The sequence below is a fragment of the Herpailurus yagouaroundi genome, unplaced genomic scaffold (genome assembly GCF_014898765.1).
Source record: "Herpailurus yagouaroundi ecotype Mexico unplaced genomic scaffold, PumYag 215, whole genome shotgun sequence".
In the NCBI taxonomy this organism is placed as follows: Eukaryota; Metazoa; Chordata; class Mammalia; order Carnivora; family Felidae; genus Herpailurus; species Herpailurus yagouaroundi.
The window spans coordinates 3,870,682-3,888,824 of NW_024412446.1; the positions used below are offsets into that span (position 1 = coordinate 3,870,682).

General features: G+C 51.6%; 2 protein-coding genes and 1 long non-coding RNA gene across 7 annotated transcripts in view; 1 reads left to right on the plus strand and 2 right to left on the minus strand.

Moving 5' to 3' along the window:
• The window catches only part of SPACA3 (sperm acrosome associated 3), a 36,778-nt gene extending 36,242 nt beyond the window's left edge, over positions 1 to 536 (minus strand). The window contains exon 1 of one of the 2 annotated variants that reach the window (XM_040455236.1): positions 429 to 536. The gene's annotated coding sequence lies outside the window, so the exon portion shown is untranslated. The remainder of the gene's footprint in view (positions 1 to 428) is intronic. The other variant, XM_040455239.1, reaches the window with a different exon arrangement.
• TMEM98 (transmembrane protein 98) lies at positions 1 to 13,971 on the minus strand. 2 transcript variants are annotated; one of them, XM_040455233.1, is made up of 7 exons: positions 13,829 to 13,971; positions 11,481 to 11,662; positions 10,202 to 10,333; positions 9,204 to 9,237; positions 6,374 to 6,489; positions 3,798 to 3,857; positions 2,337 to 2,544 (listed from the first exon to the last, which is right to left on the minus strand). In XM_040455233.1, the coding sequence occupies exons 2-7, from the start codon at positions 11,609 to 11,611 to the stop codon at positions 2,337 to 2,339; spliced, it is 681 nt and encodes a 226-aa protein (XP_040311167.1). In that variant the 5' UTR covers positions 11,612 to 11,662; positions 13,829 to 13,971. The 2 variants fall into 2 exon arrangements, with proteins under 2 accessions (XP_040311168.1, XP_040311167.1); XM_040455234.1 differs by lacking the exon at positions 13,829 to 13,971 and having other exon boundaries at positions 1 to 2,544; positions 11,481 to 11,611.
• Positions 13,225 to 18,143, plus strand: part of LOC121017144 (uncharacterized) — a 19,738-nt gene continuing 14,819 nt past the window's right edge. For all 3 annotated transcript variants that reach the window (XR_005784640.1, XR_005784641.1, XR_005784642.1), the window contains exons 1-2: positions 13,225 to 13,707; positions 15,210 to 15,277. This is a non-coding gene — a long non-coding RNA (uncharacterized LOC121017144). The remainder of the gene's footprint in view (positions 13,708 to 15,209; positions 15,278 to 18,143) is intronic.

Here is an 18,143-nt window from a genome sequence, read left to right on the forward strand (position 1 = left end):
TAAGGAGCCTTGATTTTATAGATGAGAAAGCTAAGGACCAGAGAGGTTAAGGAACTTGTCCAAGTTTACACAGTAAATGACAGAGTCCAAATTTGAACCTAACTGTTTTGAGTTTGAAGATCTTACTCATCTCACACTCCATGCCAACCCTGAGTCATTCCGTCTTCACAATCTGAGTCTGACGCTCTTACTCCAGGCAGGGCAAGGGGTGGTGTGTGTCACAGGAGAGCTACCACCATGCACAAAGCCACTAGCGAACCGGGGACCTGGGACGCGTCCATCCCCTGGGAAACCACACCAGGCTGGGTGCCCCGTGCTCACCAACCTGGCCCTCTTGGAGAAGGTAACTTCGGCCAACTCGCAAAGGGCCAAGAGGAGCAGGGAGGCCTCCTCCCCCAGATGGTGCTTTCACCTCAATCAACACCCACCTTATCCAGAGACTTATTTGTCCTGCATTGGAGACAAAAGAGAAACCACGCAGTGGCCAGATCGGAGATCTTGCAGTCCAACAGACACTGCCCAGGCGTTCAGCAACCTCTCCTTGCAGCGACCCAGGGATTCAGGGAGGCGCCAGGACTGGCCAGGGCTCACAGAAGGTTGGCGACAGCAGGCGTTGCTTCAGGGATGCTGGGAAACTTCACCTCCACCCCCCGCCCCCACACCTGCTGGGTGGTATTTGAGATGCCAATTTGGGGCTGTCCCTCTTTGGCTTAGGGCTCTGACCCAGGTTCAAAGGCAGGGACATTTATACCTGTGGCAGCCATTGCAACCCCTTAGCAGAAAGTGGTTTCCAATCTCATTGTGAATGTAGGTTTTTGAAAGGAAGGGAAAATAAACAACAGGAGGACTGTGGATGTCTGTTTGTGGAGGCCATGACATGGAAAATTCAAAGTGGCCTTGAGGAAGTTCCCCATTCACACCCTACCAGCAGGACAAGTTAGCTACTTAGCATGCGTTCAGAGCTGATGGGAATGGACAATCCAATAAGGTGGCCCTGCAGTCAGGAATCCATCATCAGTCCACAGCGAGCTGACCCAAGCTTTCCTCTCCTGACTCCATTTCCCAGGTGGGAACCCGTACACAGAAGCATCCTGCTTTCCAGGAGAAAATGGACTGTGCCCAATGGGACATTTCAGTGACAAACAAGGCTCCAATCTTGATCTTGGAAATATGGGCTCCTGGTTCTCTAGAACCAGACAGAGGCATCTGCTGACGAGTTAGCACACAGAAAATGAAATGGGACCAGACTCGGAAATCCAAACATGCCAAACAGCACAGCATATGAACTAAGGCAGCTCCCAAGCCAGAGCCTTGTCTCCCAAGAGAAACATTGGCTCTGAGATCCTGGGAGAAGCAAAGTACTTCCGGCTCTCCTATATGCTTATGATGGCAATTAAGCAACTCGGATGTATGTCTGGACTATATGATTGGGATTCTGGGTCCCACAAAGGTCTCATGTCATAAAAATGCCCCTTGTCTTTCAATATTTGCAAAAACAAACAGAAACCAAAAGAAAGGGGGAATACAACCTTCACGGATATCATTGCTCATGTGGAAACTACTTTATGGTGGGATCTTCACTTCCGCCTAAACTCTGAAGGGTCTTGAAATACCTCTTTTTGGGTCATATGCACAATGTGTCCTCAGGACTCTCAGGCTCCCTTCTCCCACCCTGACTTCTCAAATACATCGCACTGCACCCCATACGTTCGAATGAGTCAATAACCACTCGCTTGACAGAAGTCTAAGTGTAAGTGTACTGTCCTCCTAGTGGTAGGTAGGTAAAATTGCAGGCCCAATGACAAGGAAAAATCAACTCGTTGCTCACTTTCAAAGGCAAACCTGGGAAGGGGAAGAGGGACTCAGATGCCCCAGGGACAGGGCAGATAATACAAATGAAACAGACCAGGCGAGTGAGAGAGAGAGAGCGAGTACAAGCCCTGTCAAAAGACACAACTCCCACTGAGTTCAAGATGATTGTCTTCTGCAGATGCATTTCAGAGTTGCCTTATCTTCGGATTGTTTAAGAGAAGCCAGAAACTCTGATTTCAGGGCGAAACCCTGTGATTTCTAGATGGTGGCTCAATTTTCTTGAAAACACTAGGTGGGCTAAATAAAGCTGCCGGTCTACCAGTCTCTAAGGCTCTGCTGTGCAGACGGTGCAAGCCGTCTCCTGGAACCGCGGTGTTAGACTGCCACTCGCCAGTCAGCATTTGCTACTGCAGCAGAGGCATCAGCTCGGCACGTACAGCTGAACCCCCGAGAACTCACGCTATGGGGAGAAGCGGAAGGTCCACTGAGCCACCCAGGGACGGCGGCAGGCTGGCCAGCAGGCACTAAATGGCCGACTGCTCCTGCAGGAACCCTTCAGGGCCTGGGAGGCCTTTATCTGTCTCAGAAGCCAAGGCTGCTTCTCGAAGGACTTCCAGGTGTTCCTCCGCAGCAGACAGTGACTGGTCGATCCAGTCCAGGCCCCCGGTCAGGTGGCAGGCATTCCTGGTCACCAGCACCAGATGACTGACAGACAGGAGCAGGGCAGTAGTCCTAGAAAAGGCAGCAGGATCAGTGTCCCTAGGGAATGAGGGATTGTGCACCAAAGCCCACATGGACAGACTCTGGTCTGGTGTTCTCCAAACTGGAGGCCCTTCCCCGGGAGGTTGGTGATTTAAAGATGGCTCCACACTCCAATAAATTTGGGCATGGCTGGGTTAAACAACGTTAACTGAAGCCTTCTCTGAGCCTGTAACATGCGTGATAAAGCTGTAAGGACAGAATACAATGTGCTCTGGCTCACTAACTCATTTAAGACTGTGGAGACTGTTTTCTGCAGCACACCTATTAACATCTCCCAGAAGAGTGTTCTGTAGGACTATTCAGATCTAGTCCATTGGATGAGCGCATTCCCCAACTGTTGCCCACTTAAAAACACGATAGACGTACCCCTGCCTGGGGCATCCCTTATTGATTTTGAATCAATAAGGCCCCGAGCTGGTTTAGACCACTCTAAAAACAAAATTTAATTGAAAACCAAACTGAGGAGGAGTGTTTTCTTTCCCAGTATTGAAAGATTCACTGTAGAATATCTTTGATGGAGTGAGTGTATATGATGCAGGTGGGACTGTATCAGATTCTGAGCCCGTAGACACAGCGGGGCGGAGCATGGGAGCAGGGCAGAAAAACCAGCTGAAGCCCTGGGAGCCACTGTAATCACTGCAGTCTGGCAATCATCACACAGCAGATCTATGAAATGCTCACGTAAATCCAAGAGACAAAAGAATCTGCTTGTTCTAATGAGTTTGCATCTGGTAGAGGAGTATAACATCAAAAGCCAATGTATACTCAGTGTACTACGGGAGGATCACAAGCGGGGGTCTTGGGTACGTCCTGCGGAACGTGAGCACAGCTTGAGCCCAGCTGTCCCTTCCATCCTTTGCCCTGCTTACCACCTGCCCCACCCACCCACCCCCTGGGCAGCACTCACAGCTAGGGCATGTCTGCTTTTTGGGGGGAGTGGAGGCAGATGGGAGAAAGGGGAGGGAGTGAAGGTGCAGGTAGGATTTACCATGGCCAGACGTTTAATCCTAAAAATTCAAAGTCTAAGACTGGCTCCCCCTAATCCCAGGCTTCAGGAAGAGCCCGGGCCTCTATCACCATTCACACTCAAATGAATGGGGCCTGCAGCCCTGGGAACCCAATACAGCAGCCTTCTCCACAACCCAGACAGAGGACCTCACAGATGTGATAAAAACAGTGAGCTTCTCGCGTGAGAAACCGAATGACCCTCCCCCCCTCCTCACCGCGCATCCAGGAGTTTGGGGTCCAACGGAGGGTACATCGATTTCACCACATCGTCCACTCTGTGGGGAGGCAAAAGGATTTCAGTAGTTCACTTCCCTGGTGTCCTTTTCTGTTCTTCCTCCATTTCTACCTTTCTTTGTCCCGATCTTCTCTTCTGATACTGAAGAGCCCCAATCTTTAGTGTTTCTTTTCTCCAACTGCTTTTGCCTTCTCAGACAGACTTGAACAGGAATACTCGATTTGGGGAGTATTTTGTTTTTGGGTTTTGTTTCAGTCCCGATAGTTTTTAAAAAGTGTTAAGCTCGCCCTTCTGGAATGATGTTCAAGATACGCTACTAAATTAAGAGGGCAAACTGCCAAACGACATCTAAAGTTTGATGGATCCGCTGGCATGAAAGTAAATAAACAAAAGCTATGAAGTGCAGCCGCTGAGCAGTGTGGAGGAATACCCAGCATTCAATCGTGTTACTGCCAGGGATTGGGGTGCGGTGGAAGTTGGGGTTCCCTCACTTTCCAATCTATTTCTGCATTTTGACTTCCGTTAAGTATTTACTACTATTGTGTTTTTTAAAAAAGGTTAAATATAGTTATATAGAACACACACACACACACACACACAAAGCCTACAAGTTTAATTTGGGTCCAAACTGCTCCAGTGGATTTCCTTTACATACGGTACAATTCATCGTTAATTTTTTTTTTTTTTAAATCAAGTTCAGAAAGGAGCTGCTATTCATTCTGATTTGCACGGTTCAAGATTTTCATCCAAATCCTCGCTCCTGGACTGCGTGGTAGTCAGGAAGAAAAAACAATGATACATTGTTTGATTTTGAAAAGCACTTGAAAATAGGTAGATGCCCTCCAATGTTCTTGTCTCGGGGCTGAGGGGCTGGTGAGGAAACGCAAAGAACATCAGCGGCCGTCTTCGCCAGCCCCTTTCTCTGTAGGGCCCTGGAGCTGAAGCCACTCGCCTTGAAACTAATACGCTATCAACACACTTATGTGGAATAAATGGAGCAAGAAAAACAATGGGGACAAAAAAAGGCCAGATGAAGAAAGAAGTGTTAAAGGCAAAAAGATAAAGCAAGGGCACTGACTGAATTATGGCAGGGAACATTCTGGAAGCAGCCCAAGGGGCTCAGTAGGACGGGCCAGTGTGCACCAGGTTAGGTCCACTCTCTGAGCAACGCCACACACACCCCCTCTCCAAACAGGGCTAATCCCCAGCCCCAGGGACTTCCTTCCTCCCCAGAAATCTCCATCTCTTTCCTCCTCCCACCGCTCCCGGCAATGCCTCCTCGTGACAACCAGGTATCACAGGAACTGCGCAGACCCCAGGGGTGGCTCTTGCAGTGACTGGAAGCACGATGAAGGTCCAGCAGACAGGAGCAGTGCAGAGTCTCTACTAACAAGGGGTGGCCAGAGGAATGCCTGGTGCTTGCCCAGGGCCTCGGCTGCAGGGCCTTCTGGCCAGGCTGGTACAAGTCCCACAGCTACACCCACCCGGGACAGCTCCAGTTCAGAAAAGCCAAGAACTCTTCTGAGCTGGGTCCCTCCCTGGGATTTTCTCCTTCCTACTTTCTCAACTCACTGAACGCCCTGGACAGAGTTCAAGTGCTCCAACTCTCATATTCCTTCAGAGGGCTGGTTCCTCGTGATCTAGCCGAGGCCATGGCAACCAGGAAACCGAGAGTCCCTGGAATTCACAGGGAGTGCCACCATTCCAACCGGGGACGTGGAGGCACTGTCCCGGCAGTAAGGCTGCTTGGCTGATTGAGAAAACATCCTGGACCTGGCCAACTCCCGACTCAGGCACATCCACATACCAGCCACCAGATGGCAGCACAAACCCAGTACCACCCTTCTCCCTAAGAAAAGGGCTTTATACTTGACAAAGTCAAGCCCAAACGAGGGGGTGTAGTTGTTGACTACAGTCCTGCCGGTTGCCTCCCACGTGGGGTTTTGCAGGCAGCCTGGCATTTGGGAGATCTGAATGAGGTATGGCTTCTCTTCCCCCCGTCCCCACACCCAGTCCTGGAGGCTGCTGGCTGGGCCCTGGCTGGGCCAGGGGTTGACAGGGAAGTGGCAAGGAGCAGGTCCCTGAAACTGGTCTCCAGTACAGATAGGGCAGGGTGGGGCATGGTCGCTGCACGAGGGTGTGGACACCGGTGGGAAATGTGCTTCCTGGCCCAGAGCCTGGGAGGAAGGGAAGGCAGGCAGCCCCAGCTGGTGTGGGGCTGAGGGAGAGGCAGCAGACACAGTGGGATCTGCAGAATGGACTAGAAGAGTCGGCCCTAGTCACATGCTAGAATTCCCCGAAAAGCCAACCAGAGGAGGAGGCCCGTGGGAGGCGGAGGGGCACTGTGTGAGACAAGTATCTAAACCCTGGCTTGGTCTCTGAGAATCTAAACCTTCCTGGATGCTCTGTAAATGTCTGGGACGCCTGTAACTGAAGTGACCTATGTAGTTTCCTCGAGGAGCCTGGCCCGCCTGCCACCTCAGCTTCCGGTCCCTCCCTCCTCCCCATCCCCCCACTCCCCGCAGAGGGTGGGGACCTCAAGGCCCACCAGCTCACCTGGGGCTGATCCGCTTGGCCACCACGATGATGTCACTGACACTGGCTGAGGTCTTCATCTTGGCCCCGGAGCCCATTGTCATGGCAACAAGTTTTTCTGTCAGAGTGTGACAAATCTAACACAGCAGGGAGGGGAGGGGTGACTGGGGGGGGGGCGCTCCAGCTCCCCCAAGAGTTTCTGCTGCCCCCACAAACAAATATGGCCCCTGCCTTGGGTTCCATCCCACACCAGGGACCCCTAACCTAGTGGGCAAACTGAGTGAAAAGCACACGGACGAGAGAAATGGGATGGAAGCGGCAAAAGCCAAGGGCGCCGTCCAGCGAGGAGGGAGGGGTGGGAAGCTGAGATCAGGGTCACGGTTTCGGCTTAGAGAAGTCTAAGCTGAATTAATCTGTCTAAGAAAAATCATGTGCTCTAATTTCGCCTTGTCGTTTAGGGGGAAAAACCTACTTTCTCTTTCTATTCTTTCACCTCATGGTTTAGTCTTCCAGAAGGCTAGATCTCCCCAGTGGGGCACCCTCAGGAACACAGCTGGACAAAGGACAACTGTCCCCTTGAAGCACATCCTCCAAAAGCAGCACTTAGTTCAACAATTATCTGGGGTGACACCACGTTTGTCAACACGGCCATGGCGAATGAGTCTTCAGAAAAAGCAGGAAAAAGGCATGACTACCGCCTGAGGCCTTTCTCATCCATCAACAGTGCTGGCCACCCCCAAAAGCTTGGTTCCCCGCTTCCACACCTCCCCGATGTTAGAACCTGGATGTGCTTCCTTCTGTCCCTGGCAAGTAAGTGCCATGCCGCCTACTTGGGGCTGGAAAAGAGGGTAGAAAGAAGGCCAAGAGCTCACCCAGGAGAGAGCCTAGGCCCCTCCTGCAAGTCCCCACCACAGGGACTCAAGGGCAGGTGGCCAACCAAAAGGGCCTTCAGACCCCAGGGCCTCTCCCCTCTCCTTGGATCTGAGAATCTCAGGCTGGACCATTGATTCCAATCCAGTAAGACTCCTTCCTGCTGCTGACTTATTCCCCAGCTCAGGTGTCATAGGCAGGGACGGGGACAAAACCTGGTACCAGGACACATGCTAGCTGGGAGATGGGAAATGAATATGGTATAATTGCTCTAGTCATTAGACCTGTCTGTAACCATATCTACACCCAAAGAGCGTCTTGGAATTAAATAATCCTGGACCCTAGGACAATTTCCTAGTAGACACTCCTTTGTCCCCCAGTAGAGACAGCTACAGGAGACGTGGGACGAAAGACATCATCCTATCTGTACTGAATGACACCGGAGAAAACATGGGCTGTTTCTGAAATCTTGAATAATTACTGGACAAAAAGATAAAGGTTGTAGTTTCCCAGGTTACGCGATGAAGAAACTGCCAATATCTGCAACTGACCAAATATTTCAATATTATTCTTATCACACAAGGATTAAAAAACCAAATGCTGGGGCACCTGAGTGGCACAGCCGGTTAAGAGTCTGACTCTTGGTCTCGGCTCAGGTCATGATCTCTCGGTTTGTGAGTTTGAGCCCCACGTCAGGCTCTGTGCTGACAGCTCAGAACCTGGAGTCTGCTTAGGATTCTGTGTCTCCCCGTCTCTTAGCCCCTCCCATGCTCATGTCTGTCTCTCTCTGTCTCTCAATAATAAATAAATGTTAAAAAAAAATTTTTTTTAAAACTGTAGGAGACAAGACAATCATTAAGAAAAAATGCTAACAGGGGCGCCTGGGTGGCGCAGTCGGTTAAGCGTCCGACTTCAGCCAGGTCACGATCTCGCGGTCCGTGAGTTCGAGCCCCGCGTCGGGCTCTGGGCTGATGGCTCAGAGCCTGGAGCCTGTTTCCGATTCTGTGTCTCCCTCTCTCTCTCTGCCCCTCCCCTGTTCATGCTCTGTCTCTCTCTGTCCCAAAAATAAAATAAAAATGTTGAAAAAAAAAATTAAAAAAAAAATGCTAACAATATAAAAATTACCCCAAACTATAAAAACTAGCCAAAACACAAACTGGATGCAATTTTCCACCCAATCATGGAGGCTGCAGGAATTAGAAGAAAAAAATCTGCCTTCAAGTACAATACTCATGGTTTGGATTTTTCAACACCACCGACCGTCCCATGTGGCTGACTACCGTCCTAGCCAGAGAGGGCCAATGAAGGACTTTCTAGTAACTGGGGAAGTCCAGATACAGAATTCAACTCACTGAGCAAAGGGCTGAGCTCTCTGTTAATGAAGGAAAGTGCCCAGAGAGAAGCTGGGGAGCCCACTCCCCCTTAGCAGCTACACACACTCGGGCACACTGCCTTCCCCAATTGGTGAAAATGTGGCCAGTGACCACGTATGTGGCCTTTCTCACAGGCCACTGTATTAGCAGGACCAGGTGAAATAAAACCTTTAAAGGGTCTTGAGAATGCTCGCGTATAACAGACCACCCAGGAGGGAGTGGAAACAGCAGAAATCCCAAGCGTCAGGCATGTTTAAAAACCTTCTTGCATGGGTTCAGGGCCCTTCCTAAGATGCCCTTCAAGAGTCTGGGCACAGAGGCCCCTGGGTGGCTCAATCGGTTGAGCATCTGACTTCGGCTCAGGTCATGATCTCACGGTTTGTGAGTTCGAGCCCCACATCAGGCTCTGTGCTGACAGCTCGGGGCCTGGAGCCTGCTTCCGATTCTGCGTCTCCCTCTCCCTGTCTGCCCCTGCCCCGCCCTCTCTCTGTCTCTCAAAAAAACAAATAAATGTTAAAAAGAAAAAAAAAAAAAAAAGAGTGTGGGCACAGGGGTGATTTGGTGAGCCCCTCCACCCCCTTATCTCATGGGAAATCCAAAAGTATTACCTTCAAGATGGCAATGCAGTGGGACATGAGACCCCTGGGGAGACAAGAAGAATCTGTCAGTGCTCCTTCTTGCAGGCCCACCTGGCTCCGGCCACCAGCTCGGCTCCTCATGTAGCTCTGACCCACCGGGACACCACCGAGAGCAGGACTGCCTCAGGGTTAAACTGAACAGGTCCACCAGCTACATGAGGAGGAACCTTCTTTCCTTTCCCTTCCCCTCCCGTATCCAGCCCACTCTCCCAGGCAGCACTCACCTCTCAAGGCATGCTTTCTGAGAGTTCTGAGCTTCTGACACTGTTCCTTCCACCCCGTGTGACTTTCCCCTTATTCTCAGCCTCTTGAGCACCTCATCTTTCAAGGCCCAGGTCAAAAGGCACTCACTCCGGGACAGCCTTCATGAAAGCCACCTCCACCTCCCCACCCCAGGCAACTCTAGACATCGCCTCCTGTGTGTGCCCACGGCGCTGTGCAGAGACCCACTAACGTTTCGGAGATAGCGTATTTAGTAGAATTCCTAACAGCTGCACTAACTGGCCCAGTGTCCTACATGCAATGTCCCCCACACGTCTGCTGGTGAATGACAATGGCACAGAGTGGCACACACTTCTCAACATGTAGAGGCTCCTGCCGGATGGAGAGATCCCTGAGGGATCCTGGAGACAAAGGCTGCATCCCTGGAGCCTGGGTGTCAAATTCACAGGCCCCCTAAGGATAACCCAAGCACATCAAGGTGACTCTGTAACAACCTCTGCCACACGTCTATGGGCCTCAGTGTTTAGATCTACAGAATGGGGGGAGGAAGGACAAACACTGTCATAACAATCTGATTCTCTACCCCCCGATGCTGAGGGCCGGGAAAGAGCTGTAAGTGACTCAGTGCTCCCGGATGCCTGGTCAAGTGCTGTGGCAAAGGAACCTAGAAAAGGGCACCCAGAGGCCCATGTGCCATCTCCAGGGGACTGAAGGAAGTACGCGGTCCGCGGTCCCCAAGGCCTTACGAGGCATCTTCGATCCAGTCTTCGTTCTCCAGAATGGCCTCGATGTGGGGGTTGGTGATGACCACATCGTCCAGTTCCAACTCAGACGGCTCCGACTGGGTCTCCATGGCACCGATGAGGTCCACAATGGGCCTGGAAGGAAATGCCCAGGTGAGGGGTTTCGCGATGGGTGACCATCGCTGACCCTCTCCTCACCGAGGCCCACATATCCCCCAACAGGATGTAAAAAGTTAGCAAGTTAAAGCAGTGACCCCTTGGTCCTGGAGCCACATTTAACCTTAGTGGGACCGCAGGTGCGGGTGGGGCACGTGGCTAGACATGGGTCACAGAGGCAGGCAGGGCACTAAGGACAGCTGAAGCAGAATGAAATGAGCCACTAAGAGAAAGGGCAGGGCCACAGCCATAGGAGGCAGAGATGTGTCAGACAGGGATGCTCCTTCAGCACAAAATAACAGCCTTCTTAAACCCATTTTTCCTTCAAGCCTACCTTTTCCAGAGAAGCCGAAGTTCCTATTACCCAAACCTACCTGGTCTGCAGAATTACTGTCGGGAAGGACTTTGGTCCTACCCCCTCCTCGTTCTACTGGAGAAGTGGGAGGAATCACAACACTGACTTTACAACAGGGATGCCAGAGAATTCCGTTGAATAGCAGAACTTTCCTGGGCCATATAAACGGGCATTTACAAATTATCTACCTCTTAACAGAGATGCTGATAGGATTCAGACAGAGGGATAAGAGAAACTAAGGGTGACCTGCCATGGTCCCTCAAGGGTCGATCCGTTAAAACACCCCTAAACGGAAAACTAGATCATGCTCACAAAATAGACTGCACACAAAACGCATCATGAAGAAATCCGTGCAAAGAGGGAGACAGTCCTCTGCTGGGATTTCACACAACCCAGTATCTGCTGCTTCCATGTGTGGCTGGAATGCAGGCCTGGGATCTCCGTTCCTACGAGTTTGGCTGGAAAGAAGCTGGATGTATTCAAATGCTAAGGGAAGTGGCCACTTCTGGATAGATGGCCGCACCTTTGTGGTAGGTGAGCCCGTTCGGTCACTTTCTCCTTAACTCAGTGACAGAGTCAGAGAAGGCTCAGGACATTGCTAAGCTCCGAGGTCTTTCTTGGAAAGGGAGCCTTCGGGCACCATTTTAGAGACAAAAAGCTGAGCTAGAGTTGTCCACCACCAAACTCCTTGGGCTCCTCTCTGTTTTTTCTGCTGTTGGAGCCCCTGGCAGGACCCACCTCTCCTCCCTTCCCCTCCCCGGGCCCACTTACTTGGAATCATAGCGCTGCAACAGGTCTCGAGGCCGGCAGTAACGCTGCCTGCAAACCACCACCAAGGCTGCAAATGAGGCCAGGAAGATGGTGGCCAGCACACCTATGGCGACAATCACCACAGTCTCCATGCTTCTGGGTGGCTCCCTCGGTCCCAGTCACGTCCCCAGCAGGAGCTAAATCTTGAAGGACACAAGGGCAGAGCAGGCCTTGGTAAAGAAGCAGCAAAAGAGAGTGGGGCAGCGGGATCCTACCTGGGGGGGGGGGGTGCGGAGAGCCAGGTTCTCCCCAAGTCACCTGCAGAGACCTGAGGGCCTGAACAGAAACGAGATGCATTTTATGTCATGTCCCAAATCTGCCTTTTGTCTAATTAAGAGTTTGCCACCTGCTGGACCAGGTTGGCTTTTCAAATCTGCACAAAAGGAAACATCATAACTAACACCGTTGTTTTCACATCTACACCAAGTGCAGGAGAGAATACCCTCCTAAGAAGGGCAGGATTGCATTTACTGAGAGTCTACTCTGTGCCTGGCACTTTGTGTGTTAACTCTTCTAACAATCCTGAGGTAGGTATTAGTATTCCCATTTTACAGTTGAGAAAACAGGTTCAGGAAGGTTAAGTAATTTGTCCAAGGTTCTGTAGTCTGAAAGCAGAAACCCATTCACTTAAACTGGGCTGGGCATCCACCTCCCGTCACCTTTCTAAGAAGGGAAGAAGATTCTAAACATTGTGGAAAGGCATTTGACTGTCACTTTTCGTGTTGGAAACTTACAACTGATGGTAACATGTTCATTGCCTATTGTCTGTTCTCATTCAGGGGGTTCTTCCACACCTATCTGAGACTCAGGCAGAGGAACGAGGGCATCTCAGAGAACTATGTATTCATTGCAGGCTCCTACTAGTGTGCCTTTGAGCAAGTCTCTTCCCCTGTCTGGGCTTTAATTTCTCCATCTGCACAAGAGGGGCCTTGGTCTAGGCGTTCCTATGATCCCAGGATGATGCAGAACTTATTCTATACTACATGCCTCAGACGGTTTGAACGTTCCCAGTTGGCATTCAATAAGTATCTACTAGGCACCAAGCACTAGGCTGGATTCTGAAGATTGGAGATAATTGAGACACGAACCCCAAACCTTGAGGAGCTGAGAAACAGGTGTACAAATGGACACATGTTTTCTGTTTGCCGGTCAACCACTTCCCCAGCTCAGCTCCTGTGCTGTGTCACATGCAGAGAACACGGACAAGAGGTAACTCTACTTGTATGATATTTTCTGCGAAAGCCTTCTTCCCAGGGCAGATGTTGTTTGAGCTGGGTTTTGAAGGATGAGTAGGAGGTTGCCAGGTGGACAACATAGGGACTTGGCTGGCTCAAAGTGCCAAGGAGGCCTTTCTCAAAGGTTTCACAGAGCTGTCCTACCACCTGGAACTCACCTGCTCAAGAGGCTGAGAAGGCTGGGGTCTGTCTCTTTTATTTCTGTATCTCCCATGGGAGGTGGGGGTGGGGGGTGGGGAAGGGGGTGGGGAGGGTAATTCTCAGCGTCTGCCTCAATTTCTCTAGATGTGTGTTTCTCTACACTGTCCCTCCTGAAGGGCTACCTCCTTTAGCCCTTTTTCTTTTCTCTCATTTCTGTGTCTCTGTGTTTCTCCATTTTCCTCTCCAGGCATCTTACCCCCCCCCCCCCCCCACCCACCCCCCCCCACCCCCCCCCCCCCCGGAACCGTGGCCTCCCAAGACCACCCGCTTTGTTTCCTGGCTTCCTGTGGACGTCCTGAGTGTGTTTCTCTCAGTCCGTAAGAGCGTTCTGAGTTTTTGCGGCCTTTCTCGGAGCGTTGTGTCAGAGTGTGTTTCTCTTTTTCTCCGTGTATTTTTCTGTGTGTTTCAGGATAAGTTTTTGTCTCTTTCTCTGTCTTTGTGTAAGCGTGTGGGTAGGTCTCGGTTTCTTGGTGTGTGTGTGTGTGTGTGTGTGTGTGTGTGTGTGTGTGTGTCCCCCACCCCCACCCTCTTCACCGCCAAGGGGCTCTAAATCCACCAGGATAAAACAGCCCCGAGCCTCCGCCTCCTTCCTTCCCCCTGCCGGGAACACCCGTCCCAACACCCAGGTCGGAAGAAGGGACCCCCGGCCCGGCCCGGCGCGAGGCTCGCAGGGCTCCCAGGCGCGGAGTCCCACTTTGCCCAACTTGTGGGCGCCCGGGGTGCAGCGCGCGGGCTCCGCGGCCCCAACAAAGGTGCCGCCGGTCCGCCCCCCCCCCCCTTTCCCGCCATCGGCCCCCATCTCCGGGCCCCGGGACCCCGGCGGGCCGGACGCCCTCCCTGCCGCCGCTCCGGGGCGCGGCGAGGCCCACCCACCTCAGGCCGCGGCCGCAGGACGCATCCCGGGGACGCTCCGGCCGCCCGGCCCCGCCGATGGCAAAGTCCGGGCGCGGGACTCGCGGGCGGCTCGCAGGAGCGGGGCATGCCGGGAAGGAGCTGGGCTGGCCGAGGAATGGAGATAAAGTCCCCGGGAGCCAAACCCCCAGGTGGGGGGGAGGGGGGCGGGGGCCGGCCGCCGCGTCCAAATCCCCCGCTGCCAGGCGCCGCCGTCCCCGCCGGGCCGGGGGTGGGCGGGGGGTTGGGGCCGCGGGGAGGCCATCCCTCAGCCACCCAGCAGGCGCTCCTCGCACCCTCCCCCCTCCCCCCTAGGGCCCCAGGCTCAGAGGGAGGCCGCAGGGTCCTTACGGCCACCCAACCACCCAACCCCTACGGGGCCGGACGTCCGGGGGGCCGTGGAGCCCTAGCAGATTCCGCTGTGGGCTGGTCAGGGAGCCCGTGCGCCCCGCTGCACACCGTGGTTTAAATCCTGGCTCTGCCACTCTCTAGCTGTGGGCAACTTCTTTCACTTCCCTGTGCCTTGGTTTCCTCATCTGCAAAGTGGGCCCACTACTTGTAGGCGTGCTCAGAGCTGATAAAAGGGTCAAATGACATGATGCATGCAGCGCATTTAAGAGTGCCTGACCCAGGGTAGATGCAAAGCAGCGTGAGCTCTCATGACAGTCTCATCCACACTGGACACACAAGCAGGCCCACCCCTAACAGTTGCTGTGCCAGGGACAAGCGGAGAAATGCAGGACTCTGGCTGGCTGTCCTGCCCCTTCTGTTTGTGCTCTACTCCAGCGACCAAAGGGAACTCATACTATTGGTTCACCAACCCTGCTCTGCAAACAGCCACCTCTCTGCCATCCCTCAAGCCTAAGGATGCCCACACCAGGAGGTACTGGTTGCCTTGGAAGGATGGAGGTGAACACAGGCTCTGGAGACAGGCTGGGCTTTGGGAGCAGACTTGTTTTCAGAGTCCAGTGAGCCAGGAGCATGGTCTAGAAGAAGGCACGAGTTCTAGATGGTCATCTCCTTTGGCCCTCAAACTCCTAGCCCTGTAAGGAAGAGGCAGAATCAGAGTGAGGCCCACTACAGCCTGGGAGTTAAGGCAGAGACCCCATCAACTAATCTAAGGTCAGTACTGGTGACAAGTCCCAAAGGGGGCAGACTAGGTCCCAGGCAGCTTAATACAGTCTCTGCAAACTGCTCACTCCTAGGTTACTTGAAATCCACAGAGGTGGTTGTGGGTTTTTGTGGGGGGTTTTGGGTTTTGGATTTTTTTTGTTTTTTGTTTTTGTTTTTGTTTTGGCTTACAATTGAAAAAAATCTAGTTGCCCACATTTTAAAAAATTAACAATTTCACTTATACCTACAGATTTCCAGCTTCTCTGGGAAATTCAGAAGATCTCTCAAAACACAGCCCATATGGCATGGGTAGGAATGGTGAGTAGGAGAGGGGCGGCTGCTATCCCCGGGCCTGGTCTCCTGGCCCAGGACTTTCCCCACTGCAGACAATGCATGTGCGTGCATTCACAGCTCACCTGTTTTATGGAGAGCCTGACCCAGTGACCAGCTGACACTCAGGGACAGGAAGGCTGAGGGGTGATTTTGCTACCCTCTAATGGGCTTTCATGGAGAAGCCATGTCAGGGAGCAGGAATTCCTGACTCCTTCAAGGGCTCTTCTAGCTGCACTAAGAATCAAATTAACATGAGACAGATTAACAGGAGAAAATCAAATTTAATAGCGGACATACAGGGAATCCACACAGACGTGGAAGTTCCCAAGACGGTCAGGCAAAATGGGGTATATGTGTCGTTCTGAGCTAAGGAGAAGGGGGTAGGGGTCTGGGACTTCAGAGGGAAGGAATACGAGAAGAACAGATATTTGGTGATTGGCTGTTTGCCTGCCTATACAGATGGCCGCTCAGATAAAATTTATCTCTGCTAATAACCCTTATTCTGGAAAGACCCTCCAGTGTAGATTCTTCTATGGAGTTAAGGGAAAAACAAAAGTTTCTCTTGAGCTGTAGGGTCTCACTTGCCTTCAGCTCAAAATAATCCACATGCCAAAGTGGCCCATTCTGGGGTGTGGGGAAACTGTCCCAAACCCCTTCAGCGCTATCTGTTTAAGGAAAATGGGCTTACAGCAAAGAGTGGGAATGGGTAACTGGGGACAATGAGTGCTTCCAATTTCTTGGAAATACTCTGAGAAGGATGGAGTGCTATTTTTGTCTCAGTGGTTTAAACATTTGGTGGCCTTGAGGTAAGAAGCTAAACCACATGATAAAGAAGAGGTCGTATGTGTATATATAGAGACCATATACACACACACACACAATATATATTGTGTATATAGATATACACAATAGAGTACTACACGGCCATAAAAAAGAATGAAATCTTGCCAATGGCAGCAACATGGAGGGTATAAGGCTAAGTGAAATAAGTCAGACAAAGACAAATATGATTTCACTCATAGGTGGAATTTAAGAGACAACAAAAGTGGGGCACTGGGGTGGCTCAGTTTGTTGAGCATCTGACTCTTGATTTCAGCTCAGGTCATGATCCCAGGGTCATGGAACTGAGCCCTGCATCATGTGCTGAGTGTGGAGCCTGTGTAAGATTCTCTCCCTCTCTTCTTCTGCCCCTCTCCTGCTCATGCTCTCTCTCTCTCTAAAAAAAGGAGAGGAGAGGAGAGGAGAGGAGAGGAGAGGAGAGGAGAGGAGAGGAGAGGAGAGGAGAGGCGAGGCGAGGCGAGGCGAGGCGAGGCGAGGCGAGGCGAGGCGAGGCAAGGCAAGGAAAGGAAAGGAAAGGAAGGAAGAGGGGCGCCTGGGTGGCTCAGTCAGTTAGGTGTCCAACTTCGGCTCAGGTCATGATCTCATAGTTTATGATAGATTCGAGCCCTGCATCCAGCTCTATGCTGACAGCTCAGAGCCTGGAGCCTGCTTCAGATTCTCTCTCTCTCTCTCTCTCTCTCTCTCTCTCTCTCTCTCTCTCTCTGCCCCTCACCTGCTGGCACTCTCTTTCTTCTCTCAAAAATAAATAAAAACATTAAAAAATTTTAAAAATAATAAAAAAAGAAGAAACCACAAAAAAAAAAAAAGAAAAAAGGAGACAAACCATAAAAGAGACTCTTAAAACTGGAGAACAAACTGATGGTTACCAGAGGGGAGTGTGGGGCCACCGGATCAGGTTGAGGCCCCGCGGCCAAGGCAGTGAAAGAATTCACTCACGGCAGAACGAAGGAGATAGAAGTTTATTGGATACATTGCAAAGGAGCAGCGGGCAGGACAGCGAAGGAGAGACTAGCTGCCAGGAGGCAGTGGTGGGGGGCTGTGGTTTAAGGGGGAAGGTGAAGAGGTGTGGGAAAGTGTCGAATTTTCCTTTTTTGGTACCTGTGCCCAGTTGTAAGTAATCCATTGGTCAGCTAGAGATTATGGATATTTTGAGATGGGTCTCCTTTTTCTTCCTTTTTTTTTTTTTTTTTAATTTTAGAGGCAGAGAGGAAGCACGAGTGGGGGAGAGGGACAGAGGGAGAGAGAGAGAGAGAGAGAGAGAAATTCAAGCAGGCTGCATGCTCAGCACAGCCCATGACCCTGTGATCATGACCTGAGCTGAAATCAAGAGTTGGACACTCAGTGGACTGAACCATGCAGGTGCCCCAGGGTGGATCCCCTAATGGGCATGTTTGTATGCAGCCTGGTGGTCACTGTGGGCCCTCGTACCTCACTCAGCTTTCCATCCCTCAGGTTGGTTGCCTAAGACCAGCCTTTACGCGGAGGTGGGGGTGTGGTGGAGAATGGGTGAAACAGGTGAAGGGGATTAAGAGCACACTTACTGTGAAGGGCACTGAGTAATGTATAGAATTGTTGAATCGCTATACTGTGCACTGGAATATGTGTCATTCTCGTGTATATGTCTTACGTGAGAAGGGTAGGGGTCCGGGCTTAGAAGAGGAGGAAGCCCATCAGCTGGAAAGGGAGAGGAGATGCTTGGAAAACAGAGGTCACCCTCTTGTGCAGATCAGTTTCTTAGGTAAAAAGAAATCTCTGTTGATAGCTCTCTTCCGGTACAGGCTCTCCTTTCTGCTGTAAATCTAGACGGTTGAGGGAGAGATAAAGAACTTTTCCTGAATCTGCTGGGTTTTGATTGCTTTTAACTCAGAATAATCATGCCAAAGTGGCCCATCTTGGGGCAGCCTGCTCTAGGCCCCTACACAGGTCTAGGATTTAATGATTCTTGTAGGAGAGATATGAAAGAAAACTTCAGCCTTGGGGAGTTTATAACACAAACGGAAAAGACTGAAGA

What these genes read in the sequence shown, in the direction of transcription:
- TMEM98 (XM_040455234.1), bottom strand. Translation starts at nt 11,611, where the DNA reads ATGGAGACTGTGGTGATTGTCGCCATAGGTGTGCTGGCCACCATCTTC. An exon ending in ACTGCATTGCCATCTTGAAG is followed by an intron (nt 6,490 to 9,203) that starts GTAATACTTTTG and finishes CTGCTGTGTTAG; the next exon opens with ATTTGTCACACTCTGACAGA. An exon ending in GCCAAGCGGATCAGCCCCAG is followed by an intron (nt 3,858 to 6,373) that starts GTGAGCTGGTGG and finishes GCCTCCCCACAG; the next exon opens with AGTGGACGATGTGGTGAAAT.